Source organism: Excalfactoria chinensis, chromosome 2, assembly GCF_039878825.1.
Source record: "Excalfactoria chinensis isolate bCotChi1 chromosome 2, bCotChi1.hap2, whole genome shotgun sequence".
NCBI lineage: Eukaryota > Metazoa > Chordata > Aves > Galliformes > Phasianidae > Excalfactoria > Excalfactoria chinensis.
In genome coordinates, this window is record NC_092826.1 from 126,709,675 (window position 1) to 126,728,658 (window position 18,984).

The window sequence follows — 18,984 nt, forward strand, 5'->3', positions numbered from 1 at the left end:
AAGCTCCCCATGACTGGAGCCTGATAGGACTCACTCAAGTTTCCAGTTAGCTGCTATCTCACCTTGAAGGAAAATTACCGTCACTTGCCAGAGTACAAAGACAGCACTAACTCGAAGGCCATGCAAAGAGAGCAGTGGTGCTGAGAACTGGCAGCCCTGTTCTATCTGGGGTTCTCCTAAGGCCCTGCAGTCACTGTGGATTTTATGTGGCACTGGAAGCATCTACAGCACTTTTGAAGTAAACGTGCACTTGAATTCCTGCAGTGAATCCATCTCAAAGCACAGCTTTGCATTGGCTGGAAGGACAGGGAAGATGCTCCAGCTGCTGTGAGGTATTCAGTTCAGGGCACAGGAGGAGCAGCAGTTGGGCTCTTTTCCAGACAGTGGCAGACAATAACAGTGCAAAATCGTGTTTCTGCCTTCACACCATTTTCCTGCTGGTAGCTGAGGAACCACTACGGGGTGCCCTTGTGTACAAATACCATAAATACAAAGGCTCAAACACTGCGGCCGCAAGGGACCAACATCTCTGCCAGCTGACACAAATGGCTGTAGTAGTTCCAGTCAAATAGTAAATGAGGAAAGCAGTGGTATGCAGGGTAATAAGGAAGCTCTGGGATGATTCACAGTGAAGAATGCAGCCAGGATACGTGGATTTAAACAAAAGCCCACACACAGAACATGCATTTTCAGCTCCACATTTGCCAAGATCAGGCTAAGCACAAGGTACCAAAACAGGCTTTACTGTGGGCATTTACCCGCAGTGCTAACAGTTACAGCCACATGCATGTACTGCAGTGACAATGGCTTGCATTAAACACACTGATTTGTCAGCAGATTTATGGCCCCGCAGCAGCTGTAGGTTTTGTGCTGTGTTATGTAACTGTTAGAAGATCCACTGTAAGTCGATACAACTCTACAGCCGGCAGCTTCCTGTACCCTCATCTTTCACTTTGTGTAACTGCAAAAGCTTTGCATTACCTCAAAGGCAGCCCAGCTTCAGGTAGTTCTGCAGCTCCTTGCAGTTGGTTTGGTAAAGCTTAGCAGCTCACGTGGCTCTGGCAGCTGATTAAGAATGATTTCAAGGAGTCTGAGGCTGTTTAGCTTCAAGATGTCAACCACTGCAACTACCCCCCTACCCCCCACAGGGGACACTTCACAACCATTTGTAAGGCACTGCACACAACAGCTGCAGTGCTTTATTTGCATCACCTCTGAACACACTGTTTTAGTTTTCTTTGCATGAAACTGATATCCCAGAGTGCAGGAAAAAGAAGTCGTACAGTGAGTGGGTTTGGTGGTTTGTTTTAATTTCTATCTTCCAAAGTCTACAGAGCAAAAACTTGCATTTTTATTAAATTCATACGGTAAGGAACTTCTGATCACACTTCAAGGATGTTGTCTGCGGGTTCAATAACGTCACATTTAATTCCTTGCACGTTGCTCACGTAACATCCCTCTCCATAAGAATCAACACTTTACAAGTCATGAGAAACAGAAGCCTGTGGCAAACAGAGTGAGGGTCACTGCGTGTGCTGCAGCTTCCCAAGATTCAATTCCACTACGAAACGCGCCAGCTCTAAGAGGGACAAATGCTTGGAGTTAACAAGAATCAGAACCTCCCTTCCTTCCTCCAGCGCCTTTCCCAAGCTACCTGGAAGGAAAGCACAGAGCCTAGCACAGTGTTCTCTCAGAACTGCATGGCTAAGGCTCAGCTCGCAGGGTGCAGGGCAATGAGGGGGCGGCTTAATTCTGTGCATGAAATGCAGAAGTCCCTTAGCACGACCCATCAAAGTGTGCCCAGCTCCAGCCATGCGGCCTCTAGTGGGCACCGCTGTGCAGCACATGCGACATGGAGCTGAAAATAACCTGATAAATAAAACCTGCAGCAAGGCAGCTGAGGGTATCAGAGCTATGCAAGAAAAAGAACACTACAAGAAGATAATTTAAACCATGACCTACCAATAAACCTTTAAGATCCAGCAAACGCAAGCTGTGCTGCAGCTTTAAAATACATTTAAATATACTTCCCCATAATTAGAACACGTAATACTGAACATACACTTGTAACAAATCCCAGCAAACTCTCGAACGTGGCTGTGAATTTACAGTCTTTACAATACATTGTAGTCTTCAGTACGTAGCAGCTTCAGTGTGCACAATACTCCTGCATTAGCCAGCCCTCAGGTGCATTCTGCTTTCTGCCATCTGGCGTGGCTGAGCACAAGCGTTTTCTATTCAGAACCAGTAACCACTACGATGCAGGCACTCGCTTGGTCTCCTTGCACTGTGACTGCTTACAATGCAACAATCCAACAGCTCCGTGTCTAGCAGACCTGATCCAAGCATACAGCCCTGCACCAATCATCAAGGTGAGGATCATTACCAGAAGAATTACAGCCAATCTTTTCTACATTAACTGGCTACATATGGCCGAGTTAATCTGCAAAACCACTGTCTTAAACCTTGAGATAAACAGCATCGCACTGTTTTAATGCTGCATAAAGATTTCAGTTTTCCACTGTGAATGGAAACATCAGTTCTGCACAATGGTCAGAAAGGACCACTCTGAAATAAGACAGTCAGTACATTGAACCACCTCCACACACAGCAAGCACGGATTGACACCCTTCCCCTATTATGTTTAACTATAACCTCCTAGCTCGAGTTGCTCATTGATACTATGATTTAATTGCTTTCTTGCCATGCCAAGTGTTACCTCCTCTAAGAAATACAACACTGGCTCCAGTAAGGTGCAGTACGTGAAACAAAGAGTAGCATGAATGCAGATAAACTTCATACAGTAGTTTCACTTCAGAAGAAAGGATACAATACTAAAAGCAGACCGGGAACTTAAAGCACACTAAATTTGGCAAGGAATCTCCAGAGCATATTAGTGTTGTAGAACAACCTATAAGTGTGCAAAAAGCATGGGCAGTTCATCTCGATGCTATAGGCTAAATCCAGACACGGTCAGGTGCTGCGCGTTATTCCGAGCTTCAAAGTAAGATGTGTCTGTTTCATCATCCGGCTGTGGTATGAAAGGCATAGGCTGATTCTGTAGGTTATCCCAGTCTACTCCATGAAAGAGGGGGTGATGCTTCAGTTCTGAAACAGAAATTTATATGAGTATTCTTATATTAGCATTAAAAATTCCCTTAGATTCATATTTCTTTTAATTTACAAAAGGGCAGACTGCAAATATGTTTTAATTACACCCAACATCAGTGGGATCGAGCTGCTGCCAGGCAAGCTCTCCTCCCCTAGCAGGAGGAACCGTTCCACACAACACACAGCAGGACAGAGGCTCCTCAGGGGGAAACTTTAAGCATTGGTTTGATCTCAGTGTCTAGATATGCCAAAATCCTACAGCACCCGAGAGCAGCCATCTTTCACTAGCCCATGGAATAGCTTTCTGCTTCATACAGTCCCCAAATTATCGTCTTCCTATCACTTGAATTCTGCGTAGGAACTTAAATCCAAGTCACCTCCACAGCCAAGTTACCACAGACCACCAGATTCCTCTTCCCCAGCCTAAGGGGGAAAAATGAAGCTACAAGACTCCAGATCTCTTCCGCTCAGTCTCTCTGGACCAGGTCACTGCTTAGCATGAGACAAATAAAGACAGATACCCCAGGAACATTTCAATTGCCTGATCAAATAACACAGCACAATATTAAAGCACAAATACTTATTGTAGACAAAACAAAAGGCAGTTTGTCTTCCAACTCCTCCTAGTCACTTCTACTACTATACATGCAGCAGGACACTGTGGATCCACTATATCAGAACTGTAGGTAGCTGTGGAGCACGGGCTGTATGAGGAGAGGCTGAAGGAGCTGGGAATGTTCAGCCTGGAGAAGAGGAGGCTCAGGGGAGACCTTATTGCTGTCTATAACTTCCTGAAGGGAGGTTGTAGTGAGCTGGAGGTCGGCCTCTTCTCTCATGTCATTAGTGATAGAACCAGAGGGAATGGTTTCAAGCTATGGCAGGGGAGACTCAGGCTGAACATTAGGAAGTATTACTTCTCAGAAATGGTGGTCAGGCAGTGGAATGGACTACCCAGGGAGGTGGTGGAGTCACCAACCCTGGGAGTGTTCAAGGAAAGACCGGATATTGTGCTGAGGGACATGGTTTAGTGGGAGCTATTAGTAATAGGTGAACGGTTGGACTGGATGATCTTTTAGGTCTTTTCCAACCTTGGTGATTCTATGTGTTCAGAGTTCCCATGTACTGTAGGCTGTCTTGAAATGAAAAGATGAGCATAATGTGGCACCTTCCATAGAAAAGGAAAAACTTGTACCACGTTACAGCTCCTGACAAAGAACTAATTTCCAAGAACTTCAGAAGGAAATGAACTATTATGACACCTAACTTTATGTTTATATGCTTTACAGGCAATTAGATTTCACCCTATCACCTAGGATAAAGCCAATAATGTGTTAAGTAAAACATCAGATGCTTTTTGAGAGTCACTAAAAGCCCGAAGTCCCTGGTGCTATTATGACTTTCACTTACAAACCTGCACTTTCTGATTCAGACTGGCTTTGTTTTAACTTTTACTCTCAGGGTAACCATTTCAGTAATAATTCCTCCCCCAGAGGTTCCTTTAAGCAGTTCTCCAAGGTTTTTTCCCCTTTCTAAAACATCTTAACTCATTGGTTTCCTTCTTTATTATCAAATTTACATGAAATATAGCCCCTGCTATAGTAGGAAGTACTTCAGACCCCATGCAAGGGGAAAGAAGAGTATACTTTGTAAAGAGTATATTGTAGGTAATTCCTATAATACTCCCCATACGTTCAGCAAGGACAGGCTGATACTTATGAAAAAACTCCTCAGAATTACCTTTTGAAGGAAACTTCTCTCTCAAACTACAGAAACTTGGATTAAAAGCCTAAAATCACTTTTGTCCAGGTCCCCTACATACCTGTTGCTGAACACAGTAACAGTGAACGTGAGTACATCAGGTGTTAAACACCGAATATTTAGAGCAAGACAATGTTAAAGCAATAAAAATTAACAGAAAAACACTTCAACTTCCACCAGAGCTCTCCTCACCCAGAAGGGCAAAACTCCCCAAGGAAGCTGAAAATGCCCCCAACATGCTAGATGTTCCAGCACTATATATGGACCATAAGTAGATTAATAAATTACAACGCCTAAGTTTCAAGAGGAGGTCAATAGCACTTTGGTTGTAATGAATGCTAAAGTAGTTTAATACCAACCCTTCAGTCCAGCTCTCTTAGTACTGTCAAAGGTTAGAAGAATATCTATTGCATTTTGGGCACTGTCAGACAGCTTTTCTTCGCCCTCTGGCCAGGGAATATCTATAGACAAAGATGCAGAAGAGTCAATAAATCAAACCATGCAGCCAACTTTGGGGGAAAAAAACCCCTCACCTTTTCCTTTATTACGGAAACAATTACCTCTTTTCAAAATATTCTGGAAGACTTGTGCTGGTGTTTCATCATTAAAAGGTGGAATCCCAGTTAGAAACTCAAACAGGCAAACTCCAAGAGCCCACCAGTCTACAGCAGAACCTGAATAAGAAACCCAGACCATTATTATTAAAGACATTATTTTAGTGTATTTGCAAACATATGAGAAAACAATTAGAAAGTGTTTTGACCCTGCAAAAGTTCTTGGAAACGAAAGGCAAATATGTTGTGCCTGACAATCATTGAAGACAAAAAATATTAAAGGGCTTTTTTTCAAGTCATCATGTTCCTTATTTACTCACCAGAAGATTCTTTCCTCTTTTACTGACAAAAGAAGGGAGTTATTTCAGTTATCACAAGGAATCCAGGAGCTGAACTCTCCAAGGCTTGCTCCTCTTTTGGACAGGAGATGACTGCCTTTAACACATGCTATACTAACTGCTATATGCTATCTGCTATTTTCTCTCCCTCGGATCTTTGAGAATACGCAAATAATTCACTTAAAATTTCATTTACCTACATTTATGCCAAAAATATTCAAGGCGGTTTACAGAGAGCAGCCAGCACGCGAAAGACTGGATTACTTCCCATGATATTGAAGCTGATTAAGGCTTCAGTGTAATTAACAGCACTCTCATCTTTACTAGTTTCATTTTCCCAAGTTTCAGATTTTGCAAAATCTTATTAAACCACTTAAAAACAAGCAGGCAAAGCAGTCTCACACACCTCTGCATGCACTTCAAGCTTTCTTCACCTTTAAGCTACACCTACATCACCGCATGAAGAACAGATGCCACACTTGTTGCAAAAAAATCTTTGAAACAAAATTGAAGGGTAAATTTTAAGGGTTTTTTAGTATTAAAAATTAGAAGTATTCCCAGCCATTTCAAAAGGGCTATTTAATGACGTTCAGAAAAGCTGTAAGCTGTATAGATAGTATAATGCACATTTAGCAGCTTTAACAGCAGTAAGAGCGCCCCACCAAGCTAAGCATATCAGAGCAGTGAAATCACATCCATCATTGTTAGAAGTGCCTGGATGTTCAAATCAATTGCTCTCAGCTTTAGTCTAAGTCTAATTAGATCACAAATCCGAACAAAGGGCTCAGCAGCAATTTTAAACCCCTCCCACCTCAAGTTTAACTGAAGTTAACCCCAACCACATCCTGACCAAGTCATACCTATCAGTACTTGGGAGACTAAAACAGAAATATCCAGCCTTAAACATCTGAGTCTTCTTCACATACACAAACTGATTCAGACTGATTGCATAAAGTAGATATGAACCAGTGAGGAAAAAAGCATCTGCCTTTTCTCCTACTACACAAGATTTTTAAGAACACCAACAGTTTTTTGGGTGGGCATCAAAAGCAGGGCAAGGGAGGGCACTGTCCCTCTCCACTCTGCCCTCCTGAGGCCCTACCCAGAATACAGCATCCAGATCTGCCCCAAGCACATGCAAGATGTGAAGCTGCTGGAGTGGGTCCAGAGGAAGGTCATGAGGATACTTGAGGGCTGCAGCACCTCTCCTATGAAGACAAGCTAAAGGAGTTGGGTTTGTTTCACCTGGAGAATTGACCTAGTGCCTTCACTGTTACCTTCTGATACTTAAAGGGGACTTATAAACTGAAGGGAAATGGACATTTTACACAGGTAAATAGCGACAGGACTAAGGGGAATGGTTTTATTCTAAGAGAGGAGATTAGATGTCAAGGGGAAATCTTTCACCAAGAGGGTGATGAGGTCCTGGCACAGGCTGCCCAGAGAAGCTGTGGATGCCCCAGGCCTGGAGGCACTGAAAGCCAGGTTGGTGGGACCCTGGGCATCCTAAACTAGTGGTGGACAACTCAGCCCATGGCAAGGGAGTTGGAACTAGAGAACTAGATGATCTTTGAGGTCCCTTCCTACCCAAGCTATTCTGTGAGTCTATTACTCCCACTTCTGATAGTCTCATCAGCAAAACTGGTATTTCCTGAATCTTTTGTGGAAGCATCACGTTATTATGTGGAGTGTGCGTTGCACATCTCTTTCTGTATAGACCCTGCTCATCCAAGAGTTCTCATGAGTTGTGATCTAGTTACACTTTGACTGCTTGCAGTTATGCTGAGCACTCTCTTTTCTATGCAGTACACAGCAAACTCACCAGAGATCAGAGTCCCTGTATGTGAAGAGACAACGAAGCAAGAAAACATTACAGTTATTGCAAAACCCCTTAACAAATGCAAACATCAACAGATACCAAATGTAACTCTGAACGCACAGGAACACAGATTTCTTGAAATCTGTCAACTCAACAGTAACAATAAAATGGTGCTTTTAAAGCCTAAGGTACAAGCAAAAGAACTATAGCTGTGTTACAGAACTACTTTAAGGTGACAACAGCATTCGCAGGTAATTTAACACCAACAGGAATATTTAGGGCAGGAAAGTTGAGTTTTGAAGTCAGCAAACCCTGGCTTCAATGAAGGGAGCTTTTATATTTACCAACAGAAAATCCAGACCCTTTGCAAGTTACTAATGAAGGCCTGAAATCCCTCAATAACTGCATGGAAGTCATATCGAAACATAGCAGATTTGGTTGGAGTACCCTTAGTCATATTTTCAACTACTATCCAGTTTTAATATCTGCCAAATAACTGTGACTCTTTAAGAGAAATGAGAACTACCAAATAGCTTTAGTTATTTTAGTCCAGTTATACTCAAATTTGTTAAGTCTGTTAAACTTCTTCCATGAAGTTAACCACATACCAAAGAACTTTACTGTTCTACAGATTAGTGATCATTATTTCTCAATGGAAATTTAACAGTAGTATCAGTGCAATCTTCCTAAGACTATTTACTTTATAAAGTAAACTTATAAAACCCTAAAAGTTGGCTTTTGAAATAAAACGTAACTATAAATACAACAAGAGTATTCAGGGGGTACACTGACTTTTGCTGTTAATGACCTGAAAATTAACAGGAAAACGTCAGGCTTTTTGTTGATCTCAACAGAGCTCAGGATTAGAGTCAAAGAGGTTTACATGCTTTAATGTTGTTTCATTTTATTATAGTGTTCTCAATAAGTATTTGATGGCAACTGTCCAGTTTTATTGAGGATCCTGCAAGAAATCAATTCAAGTCACTCAGTTCAAAAATAACTAGTTTTAATGCAGTTTCAGAAGCTTTTCTTACTGCACGCAACACTTCAGTATCAAAAGATGTGGAATAGATTGACAACTGGAAGCTTGATCCTTTCATGCTGATTTCAACTTTTGGTTTTTTTAAATGAATCTCTGTGGATACTTTCAATGAGCAATTTGTGATTCCCAAGGAACAGGAAGGTCTCAGGCTGCATAAACACTGCTCCCAGTGCATTAGGTTAAGAACCGAGACTACACCAGACAGCCCAAACCTTGTGAAAAAGCAAATGGAGGGAGCTGCTGAGGCAAGCAGCCATGAGCGTAGGCAGAAGCCAACACAAGGTGTTTTTCCTTTCCTTTATTTTTGCTTTTTAAAAATAATTGTTGCCCTACTCAAAGAGTTCAGAGCTCTAAACACATTTAAAAAGGAACATATCTACGCTTCTAAACATTTACAAACTCCACAGTTTGTCTTACCGTGAGGCTTTGTCAAAAGCAGCTCAGGTGCCAAATAGTCTGGAGTCCCCAGGATGCGTTCACCTTCCACTGGGGCAGCTCCTCTTCTCACACTCTTTGGGGTCCTGTACGGTGTGCCTGCATCCCCCTGACGAGGTGTCTTTAAGTAAGCAACAAAAAACATGTAAGTCAAACCAAACTTCTCAACTCCCGTCTTCTTGCTTAATAAAGGCTACAACAACAGCTGAAACTTGAGTTTAAATTCAAGAACCAATTACAAAACATACATTTCCCAAAGTGTGTGTGCAATGTGCTGTCATCTCTTTACCTCATGTGTCTTGAGGCACAAGTCAAACATTGCCTATCTAGACAAAAATTTTCCCTAAGTTCTCTTCCAGTGTCAAATTCATAAATAATGTTTCAAAATTAAACTCCTCCTAGATTTTAATCTGAAAAAATAATTTCCAAAATATATTGTCAAAATAACCTCCAATTTTACCCCACAGCTCTTTATGCTACCTAATGAAGAACAAGCATCTCGTATCCAAAACAGTACATGTTTTATTACATACCACGTATACAGAAAATGTGCTGAATTCATCCTTTAACCCATTCGCTATGTGACACACAGTGCCTGAAGATGAAATTCTCCTCAGGTGAGCCTTGGTGACAGCTTACAGCTATGCAAACCCACTGAAAATCATTTGGGATGTAAGTTGAAGGAAATACCCATCTGTGGGGTTTTCTTGCAAGACTGTAAGGCTGACTGCAGTGAAAGACTTCCAGTTGAGGTCTGGAGAGGTCACTGAAGTATCTTACAGAGACTTTTATTCTCTATTTTTCAATGTCCTCTTAATTCTCATCTATCTGATGTTGTTTTGTTTACAGCTTTGTTTTCAATACAATTGAGATCAATTAATTATAACTTCAACATATGGTTGGGCTACAGAATCTGCCTGCTTTCTGTTTTAGTAGAAATCACTCAGTACTGAAGTTACAGAAAGTAACACAGAAGTTTAAAAGAAATTTTCCTATTCAAACTACAGAAACATAACACCAGTCATTTATTTCTCAGATGAAGCACAACACACTGACTGTTTCATCTGAACACAAATTCCATAGTAAATTAGCAATCTTATTCTGAAACAGAAGCAAGCAATCCAGGCATCAAAAGGAAGAAAGTCCTTCCCCAAAACACCACTTGGAATGTCTGTTTCTTGTATACCACCTCATTCAACACATTGGCAACAACTGGTTTTGTAGTTCTGTCAGAAGTCTTTAAATACTGCAACTGCTTAAGGAATTAGAAAAGGTTTGTAAAGCTGTACCAAAGTAGACCAGGAAATGTGGACCGACATATGCTTACTTTTCCCACATTTCTGACTGACTGTAAACATTAAGATTTTTATTTACAATCAATTGGATTAACATAGTCAAAAGAAAAGTGTCATCACTCAGAGGCAGGTGTTAATGTTTGCATAAGTCTTTATAATATGCTTCTAATTGTTACCTGACAGTAAATCAATTTCCCTATGATGAAAAGAGGCAGCAAGCACAACAGCAATTACTAGCAGCACAACAGCATTTCCAGACTGCCTTGGCTGATGTGCAACAAGAAAGTCAAAGACATTCCACTGCATTGAGAAAGCTAGAATAGCTCACAGGACATACTGCACTGCTCTGAAAGAGAGATATCATATTACAGGTTTTCTTTACCACTTTTCTCTAAGAACAAAGGTTTCTGCACATATGAAGGCAGACAATATGTTGAACTATAGGCAAGTCAGGGAACATACAGCTACTGCCAAGCTCTTACAGAAACAGTTTTGGACACACAAATGTAGCAAGTGAAAGCATGTCAGCAAAAGCCATATTTGACAGACTACCTCAAGCTCTCCTAAACAGCACCTGGAAGAAAGGTTTCAGGTCAGCAGAGTCTAACACACAGATTCCACGTCCCCTTATATACCTGATAGGCTCTGAACGGCCTTCCTTTCTGCAGTGGAGTAATAGCTGTTGGGTAAGAGCCGCTACAAGCAGGTGAAAGATCCATGATGTCTAAAGAAGTCATGCTACACGGATCTGACACATTAGACACATTAATTGGACTATTATAACTTCGAAAAACAACGTTGTTTTTTCTGAAGAGATTGACTGTTTCTGTCATCTTTTCAGAAGGAGACAATATGGTGTCAGGGTAAGTTTCTTCAGTGTGTTTTTGGTGATTATCCTGCTCACAACATAACATCTTGCAGTTCTGAACAACATCCGCTTCCCCTCCATTTTGTGAAGCATCTTGGCAGTTGGGTGATGTTGTTAACAAGTCTTCTGCTTTAGGTTCCTCAAAGGAGAGGTCTTTAACACCTTTATCCAAATCCAGGAGCTGCTTTTCTAAATGGCTTTCAGGAACAGAAATTTCAGGAAACGAAAGGTCAGAATCTGCACTCGGGGCTCCTAAAGGTTTTTCATCATCAGCGCACAAAAGACTTGAGTTCATATACTCTTTTTTATCCTTTTCATGGTCTGCATCCAGATCACGCAAAAGATTTTTGGCTACAATAGGAACAACAGTTTTTTCTGTTTGTTGCCCATCACTACACCTCATAACTTCTTTGCTTTCGCAGGTCTCACCGCTAAGCAATAAGGACTGAATTTCCGTTGTCAGACCTGTACTTTTGCTTGCAGAAAATTCTGAGATCTGACAGCCACGCTTATATTCTGCATTTGTTTTTTTAACATAGTTAAGTTCCTGACAAGGACTCGTATCAACAAGTTCAAAGCTTCTTTTTACACCCGGCTTCTCAAAAATTTCTTCTTCTTTGACTGGCTTGACAGGATCTTTCAGGATTAAAGGTGACTGTTGGGAGCTGGCAGTTTCTGACATTTCATTGGTCATCTCTCTATTTGCAGTGAGTTTTTCTTCCCAGATCTTGTTTTCTGAGAGGCATTTTCTTACCACCCCTTTCGCATCCAGTGTAGTCACTGGAGTGTCTGTTATTCCAGAACGTTTGGTTCCCAGCTTCTGTCTGCTACCAGAATCATTGCTACTAATGGGAGAAATTGCAGATTCTAGTTCTTTTTTCTTAAGAACTTTAGGATCTTCGCTATTTAGTAATTCTCTATTAGAAGGCAGAGCTGGCCTGCTGTTACTTGTGCCTGTAGAACACATCTCATCTTCAGTTTGCTGCAAATGAGCACATTATGTTTTGAGTATCAAGAAAAATAAAATTATCACATTACAGAAACGTGTCCTTGAAAATATCTTATTTCTACTTCAGGGGAAAACTGCAGGTTGGCAAACATTACTTATTCTTTATAATCACCAGTAGTGATAAAAAAGAATACATTCTATGCTCAAACAGTCCACAAACTAAATTAGGGAGCAGCTCTGATAATTAAGACTTTAACAAGAAAAAAAGTTTGCAAGACTACAGAAGAAAAAGCGGTAATTTTAGAAGTGTAAGGAGGAAGAAATTGTGGTTAAAGTTGTTTTACTTGCAACAATTTTATGTTAAAAAGATAAGCAACAGAAGTGTATCCAGCTAATAAAAACACTTCAACAACCACCAAAACCAAGGAACCCTACTATACTATCCTGACTGCTCTGTGGCATGTTTTACTCTAGAGATGAAAGGAAAATACAACATTGCTATTGTTTTGATAATACAACACTACAAACAAGGCCTTAAGAACTAGACTGAAGAAAATGTTTTAAACAATTCATAATCCTTTGCCTTGTATGATCTAAGTCGGAATCACAGCAAGTGACCAAACCTAAGAGCGACATTTCATTAACAACTTAAAATAAGCAAGGATTTTCTTTTTACCAGCTATGAGTAATTACTGGCAAGGCCAGCTGGTACAAAACTCTTCAGTAGTACAAGTGGTAACAGACTGAAATGTTGGTGGTGTTTTTTTTTTATGTTTTTGGTTTTTTTTCTTCCCCAAGTTCTGACTTCTGAGGAAATTCCCCAGTCTGCTCACTGATCTAACGGAAGTGCACAGATAAGTTCAGCTCCCAGAGAGCTTCAGCACTGAACACCTAATAGAGAACAGAAGCAAACCACTGCTGACCAGTGACTTCTGCTGCTTTGCAGCAGGCTAGATATCATTTGCTTTGTCTGCATGTTGTGCAGAATTACCATTTGTCTGAGGATAACAATAACAACACCAGGCTGATTCAAAACTTCTGGTCAGCAGTGGTTACAATCTCTGCTCCTTGTCCAGCAAGAAGGCTTCTCTAAATTTGAAATAACTAGAAGGAAATAAAGGCATCTGCAATCATGCATACAGAAGTGCAAGCTAATTTTAACTTGTAGTAGAAAAACGAAACAGTCCTGACCTCTACTTCTTTCTCCCACCTGGGGCTGCTGCAGCATTCTGATTCCATGCTGGACAAATGCATGTGAGACTGACTACTGGCAGTGGAGGTACCAAACCTTTCTCTTGACTGAAGTAGAGCAGGAGTTAAACTTCTCGCTGGCATAACAGGAGTTAATGGAGAAGTATCCAGACCTTGAGAGAGGAAAAATGATTTAGATAGATAGATGTAGGCATGTATATAGATGTATCTATATAAAGTAAGAATCCAAAAATAAGAATTCAAATGTTGACCCATATGTGCAGCATATATGAATCTGCTTCACATTAGGTCAAGTTTTCATACCAAAGGAAGTTACAGGAAGCTGTGTGATAACAACTTACCATATCCTTTCCTGTACAGTAAATACATATATTTTTCTCTCCCTGAGGTGGGCACTTGCCAACAGCTTAAAAGCAACATTAGTAATAGCAACATAATTACTTTCCTTTGCATTTCTGGTCCGAAAAAAAATCAGTTTAAATGAAAGCACACATTGCTACATTAAACCATTTGCAGTGGAACTACAAAAGCTGATACCATTTCCATAAAACCCCAAAGAGTAGTTTTGAATTCAGTAGTTACACTCTAAAAAGAAATCCAAACACTACATTAGTAATTTAGCTGGAAGTGTCAATGCTGAAGTATTGGAAGAACGGTAATCAGCAAGACTGTAAACAACTTTCATCCAATGGGTTCAAGCTACTCCTAACATTATAAATTTATATCAAACAGAAGAAGAACAATGGTACAGAGAAGAGCATTACCCAGTACAAGGTTTTGTATACTCACCTGTTTTGAATAATTTAGTTGAAAGAGGAGTGTTTTCCTTTTCAATCATAGATAAGGGTGAACTCACTTCATGCAGACTGTCAGATGTTCCGCCTGAATTGGGATTGATAGGCATTTTCATTCCAACAGGAGTATACTATCAGGCAGGAAGAAGCATACATAGAAGTTAACAGAGCCTTAGAAAAGAACCTGAGATACTGAGTGTAACTTCACACACTCTTTATTAAATATGCATTCAAGGTAACCATAACTATATTCTTTTTTTTTTTTAAATCAGAATTGGCAATCAGCATTTGGAAATGCTGTCAGAAGGAGTATAAGAATAGCCTTAGCATTCCTACTAAAGATAAGGAAATTAAAATCACCAAGTACTTCAAAAAAAACAACAGTAGAAATTACTTACAAAACCCAGAGAGCTGATAAGAGACAGCAGTTGTCCTGGAGTACGTGAATAGTCATGTTTTGGCTTTGCCATTGATGGTGTAGTAAGGATATCTATCATGTTTATCTCTACAAACATTTAAAAAAGAAGCAGGTTAAATTCAGGTTGACTACTCAGCTATACCTTCCTGCTACTTGAAAACAGCATGTTTGGATGCTAAGATATCACAGTAAACTTCAAAATCCATTTCCCTTCAGAGAAATAACTCCTTTTTCATACATCCCTACCCCAAAGAATAAATATGTATGCTTTGGAAGTGCAGATCACAGAACAGTTCCCTTGCTAGCAGGCACTTAATCAGTACTTAGTAGAAATCAGGTGCTGGTGCAGTATTAGGGTTTATTTAAATGAAAACTGTCTGCTACAAGGAAGTAAAGCATTCAAAAAAAATACAGAAGGATGTCCAAAAAAAACACAGATAGGGCTGATGGATCTATGTGCCTATATCAGGGGTTTGGAACTAGATGATCTTAAAGCTCCCTTCCAACACAAACCATTCTATGATTCTATATTTTAAGAGAACTGGTAAGATACAGATAACTCTTACCTCTGTTCAGAGTAACTCTGGAAAGCCCAAAATCTGTCAGCTTTATGTGGCCCTGATTAGAAATGAGCATATTGTCTGGCTTCAGATCCCTGAAGACATGAATACAGTTGCAGTCAGCAAAAAGATAACTGGGCAATGTTATGGAATCTACCTGAACAGAAACATATAGTCCAAAACAACTGGCAGTAACGCTGATTGTCAGTAGTATGGTGTCTCTCAGCTACAACAGAAGATTCCAATTAGAGGAATACGCCAAAACAGTCAAATAGATCTAGAATTAGATATTGTACAGACATCTCAAGCCTTGTAACATCACCATGCAGATCAAAACTTGCACATTCTGTGATATTGAGGGTTTAATAAGTACTCTTGAATATTATTGTGACAAAATTTACTGATGTGTAGCTCCTACACATGAGAGCAAGCACAATAAACAAACCTCAAATAGAAAGAGTTCACGTGTTCTTTGTAGTGCTACTGAGAGCAGCAGAGAACACAATCATTAGAGTAGTAAACACTTCATTGTCCTACAGCTCTGCTCACAGTATCCAGAGGATTCCAGAGCACTCATTTGACAGCCCAGTTTATACAGCACTGTATGAACCGACCACAGGCAACACAAGCCAGTAATCCCATACACTGCCTGAACAGCAGCGGGTTGTTGTCCTGCCATACATACTGTACAAAGATCCGATCTACAGCTGGCATGCCACAAGTCTGGGCATAAGATGCTCGTATAGTTTTACATAATAAATAAAACATACAGGCATATGAATGCATTCATCCTTAGTAAAGGCTATATAGCAAGTACATGCTTAGGGCAACTAAATTTATTCCATGAAATTCACAATCTTAATTCCTAGAAGGCTAAAAAAAAAAAGACCCCAAGCTACCAAGTCCTTTTTTATAACATGGAAGTAGGTTTTACCTGTGGATTATCCCATGTCTGTGAAGATAGTCAAGAGCCAGCGCTGCCTCAGAAATATACTTGACAGCCATTTCTTCATCAAAGTATCCATAAATATGGAGAAGAGATTTGACATCACCACCAATAAGGTACTCCATCACCTGCCAATCAAAGAGTTTAAGATAACTTAAAATGCATTTCAAATTTGTAAGTAAAAAAGCTTTTATTTCATTTCAAAGAGTAAAAGAGCACAGAAGCTTCCTTGTATTATCTTACTTCATTTTCCCACACAATACCTTTCACTCGTATAAAATAAATGGCAGTGGACATGAAACATGTTCTGTTAATAGGCATTAGTGTTTTCTATTATTTGCCTAGATTACTTTCTGGAATAGATGCCAGCTTCCAAAAATTTTTCTATCCTAACAAAATAAATTGTTAAGCTCTTCTATGAAATTCAGGGCCTGAAACCAACCACTGACATTCTGATCTGTTCAACGACAAGTACCCAAATGATTTCATCCTGCAAGTGTTTGTACAACATGAAACTCTGACCCAAGCCTTATGAAATAACGGTAAGTTTACAGAAGCACAGGACAGAGTGAGAACAATTTATATGTGACAGCAGTCAAAAGAGATGCACATAAAAAACACCACACATAAAACTATATCACTACACCCATGTAATATCTTTCAATAGTAAAATTACATGTATATGTATCTTTTTTTGTCAAGAAGCCTCATCATTATTTACATACTAACATAGAACATATTAGTACATGTAGATTTGTTCATGAATACATGACTCAGGCATCTGCTTGATGAGCAGTGATTAACAGAGCCCAAAAAAGGAAGCCTCCTTTTATACCTTTTATACACAAACTGCATTGAAAGAGTGTGAATCAGCCTTAGGACTTCAGCACACTGTGTGCGTACAGCAAGCAGACACGCCAGACCTTTTGCAGGCAATCTCAAACCACGCTTTTTCTATGTAGAGACAGGTGAGAAAGCCACGCTCAAACCCTGTGCAGTACATAGCACTCCACACTGACCAGCGCTTCCCTGTGCCACCCACTTACCCTCTCACCACCCAAGCCAACTGCCTTAATGCATTTTGAGGGGACGCAACAAATAACAGACTTCCACATTAGTGAGCATCAGAATCTTTCCAATGACACTTTTTTTCCCCCTGTTTGAACAGAATGATTTCTTGCTTTGTTTTCCAGAGGACTTCTAAACATCTTCCTAAAGCAGACTAACTACTAGAAAAGTCTCTCCTGCTCTCAGACATTAATAAAGCCTTTCACTCCACCTCCAGTGCTGTAACAGAAGACCCCGGCTGTGTAGTTACTCACCAAATAGACATTATTGGCTGACTGCAGTGAATAGTATAAGTGCACAATAAAAGGACTTTTGCTGAGAGCCAGTGCATCCCTCTCTGCCTGGACCTGGTGAACCATGTTCTTATTGATCATGTCTGCTTTCTTCATCACCTGAAGGACAGAAAAAAAACAGCAGATATACATTCGTTTCCTAGGTACATAACTCAGTTACACTTCGCTCATCTCTAGACTGCAAACTTCTATGCATGTACAGCATAAATATATATAAAATGGTTTTAGGAACAGAGCTCCAACTCTACGTAACGAGGAGATCCTCAATCACAGGTTATTAGAGACCCTTTTCCATATAAGCGCATCCAGCTTTGAACACCCGTGTTTTCCCCACCGCTTTGCACGGCCCTTTTACGCCACCTCCGAGCCCGGCCGCAGCGCCGCGCGGTCCCGCTCCCCGGGCACGGCCGGCAGCCCACAGCTGAGGGGATACAGCGCCCCGCCCCGCGGCCTCACCTTCACGGCGTACAGCCGGCCCGCCTTGCGGCCCAGATACACCTTCCCGAAGGCGCCGCGACTGATGGGCTTCACGATAGTGAACTCCTCGATGGAGGGCGGCCGGGGCACCTCGATACGCCTCGGCCCGGCAGCGCAGCCCTCCTCCGAGCGCGGCTCCACCGTGCCCATATCGCCCCGCGCCTGTTCAAAGCGGCGCTCCGCCCGCTGACGTCACGGGCGCCGGGCGGAGAGGGGCGGAGCTCTCGCGAGACCGTGCGGCCGTTATGGCCGTTGAGGAGCTGGCTGTAATGGCTGCCGGTGGGCGCGGTCTTGGCCAAGCGCTTGTGGTATCGCTGCAGCGGTGCTAGGCTGCAGTCCGGCCTCTTGGTGGTGCCTGATTCTTGAAGGCTTACACAACTGTCGTGCGTGACCGCGCAGGACTAAGAGCTTGTTGCTGACAGAAGCGGAATGAAGCTCTGTGCAGTCTGCTCTCACAGTGTGTGAGTGCTGCTTCAGCGTCCGTGCCTTGGGTTGATCCTGTCACCTCTGCTGCACCACAGCTCTTCCATCACAGCCTCCCCGGCCTGGCTGGAAGCACCCCCTGATCATTTACTGCTTATATCATGTAGAGCAGCTAGAAACAACCTTTTGTGTGTGGGGGGTTGGGTTTTTTAGTGATAATTGATGATTATTTTAATGATAATTAATGATAATTTTAGTGATAATTGATGATTACATTGCAAAAGATGTTGCAGTTGTTCAGACTAAGAATTTGTCATTTAGATTTCTTGTTCAGAAGCAGGTTGACGCAGCCTCTGTGTGTCTGTGGGATGTCGGAAGGTGCAGGAATTTAATAGAATGCAGTGTGACACATGAAGGAATGGGAAGGTAATATTTATTTAGGAAGAAATGACTGATTTTGGTCCTACATTTTCAGGTATGCTTCACATACACACCTTCTCCTACTTGTATACTTGAAAGTAGCAAAATCAAGGATTATATGGCCAGGCTTGGATTCCTCTGGATGGGGGTTGATAAACTGCTTTCTGAGCAGCTCTTCTAATCACAAACTACTATGATGTGATC

The 18,984-nt window shown here is 41.2% G+C and overlaps 1 protein-coding gene across 1 annotated transcript; it reads right to left on the reverse strand.

Annotated features, from left to right (window-relative positions):
- Positions 1-1,290: 1,290 nt before the first annotated feature.
- MASTL (microtubule associated serine/threonine kinase like) lies at positions 1,291-18,160 on the reverse strand. The gene is made up of 12 exons (XM_072328606.1): positions 17,917-18,160; positions 17,422-17,559; positions 16,088-16,227; positions 15,160-15,248; positions 14,574-14,680; positions 14,171-14,306; positions 13,361-13,533; positions 10,988-12,202; positions 9,040-9,178; positions 5,430-5,543; positions 5,229-5,330; positions 1,291-3,108 (listed from the first exon to the last, which is right to left on the reverse strand). The coding sequence occupies exons 1-12, from the start codon at positions 18,085-18,087 to the stop codon at positions 2,951-2,953; spliced, it is 2,682 nt and encodes an 893-aa protein (XP_072184707.1). The 5' UTR covers positions 18,088-18,160; the 3' UTR covers positions 1,291-2,950.
- Between the last annotated feature and the right edge of the window lie 824 nt (positions 18,161-18,984).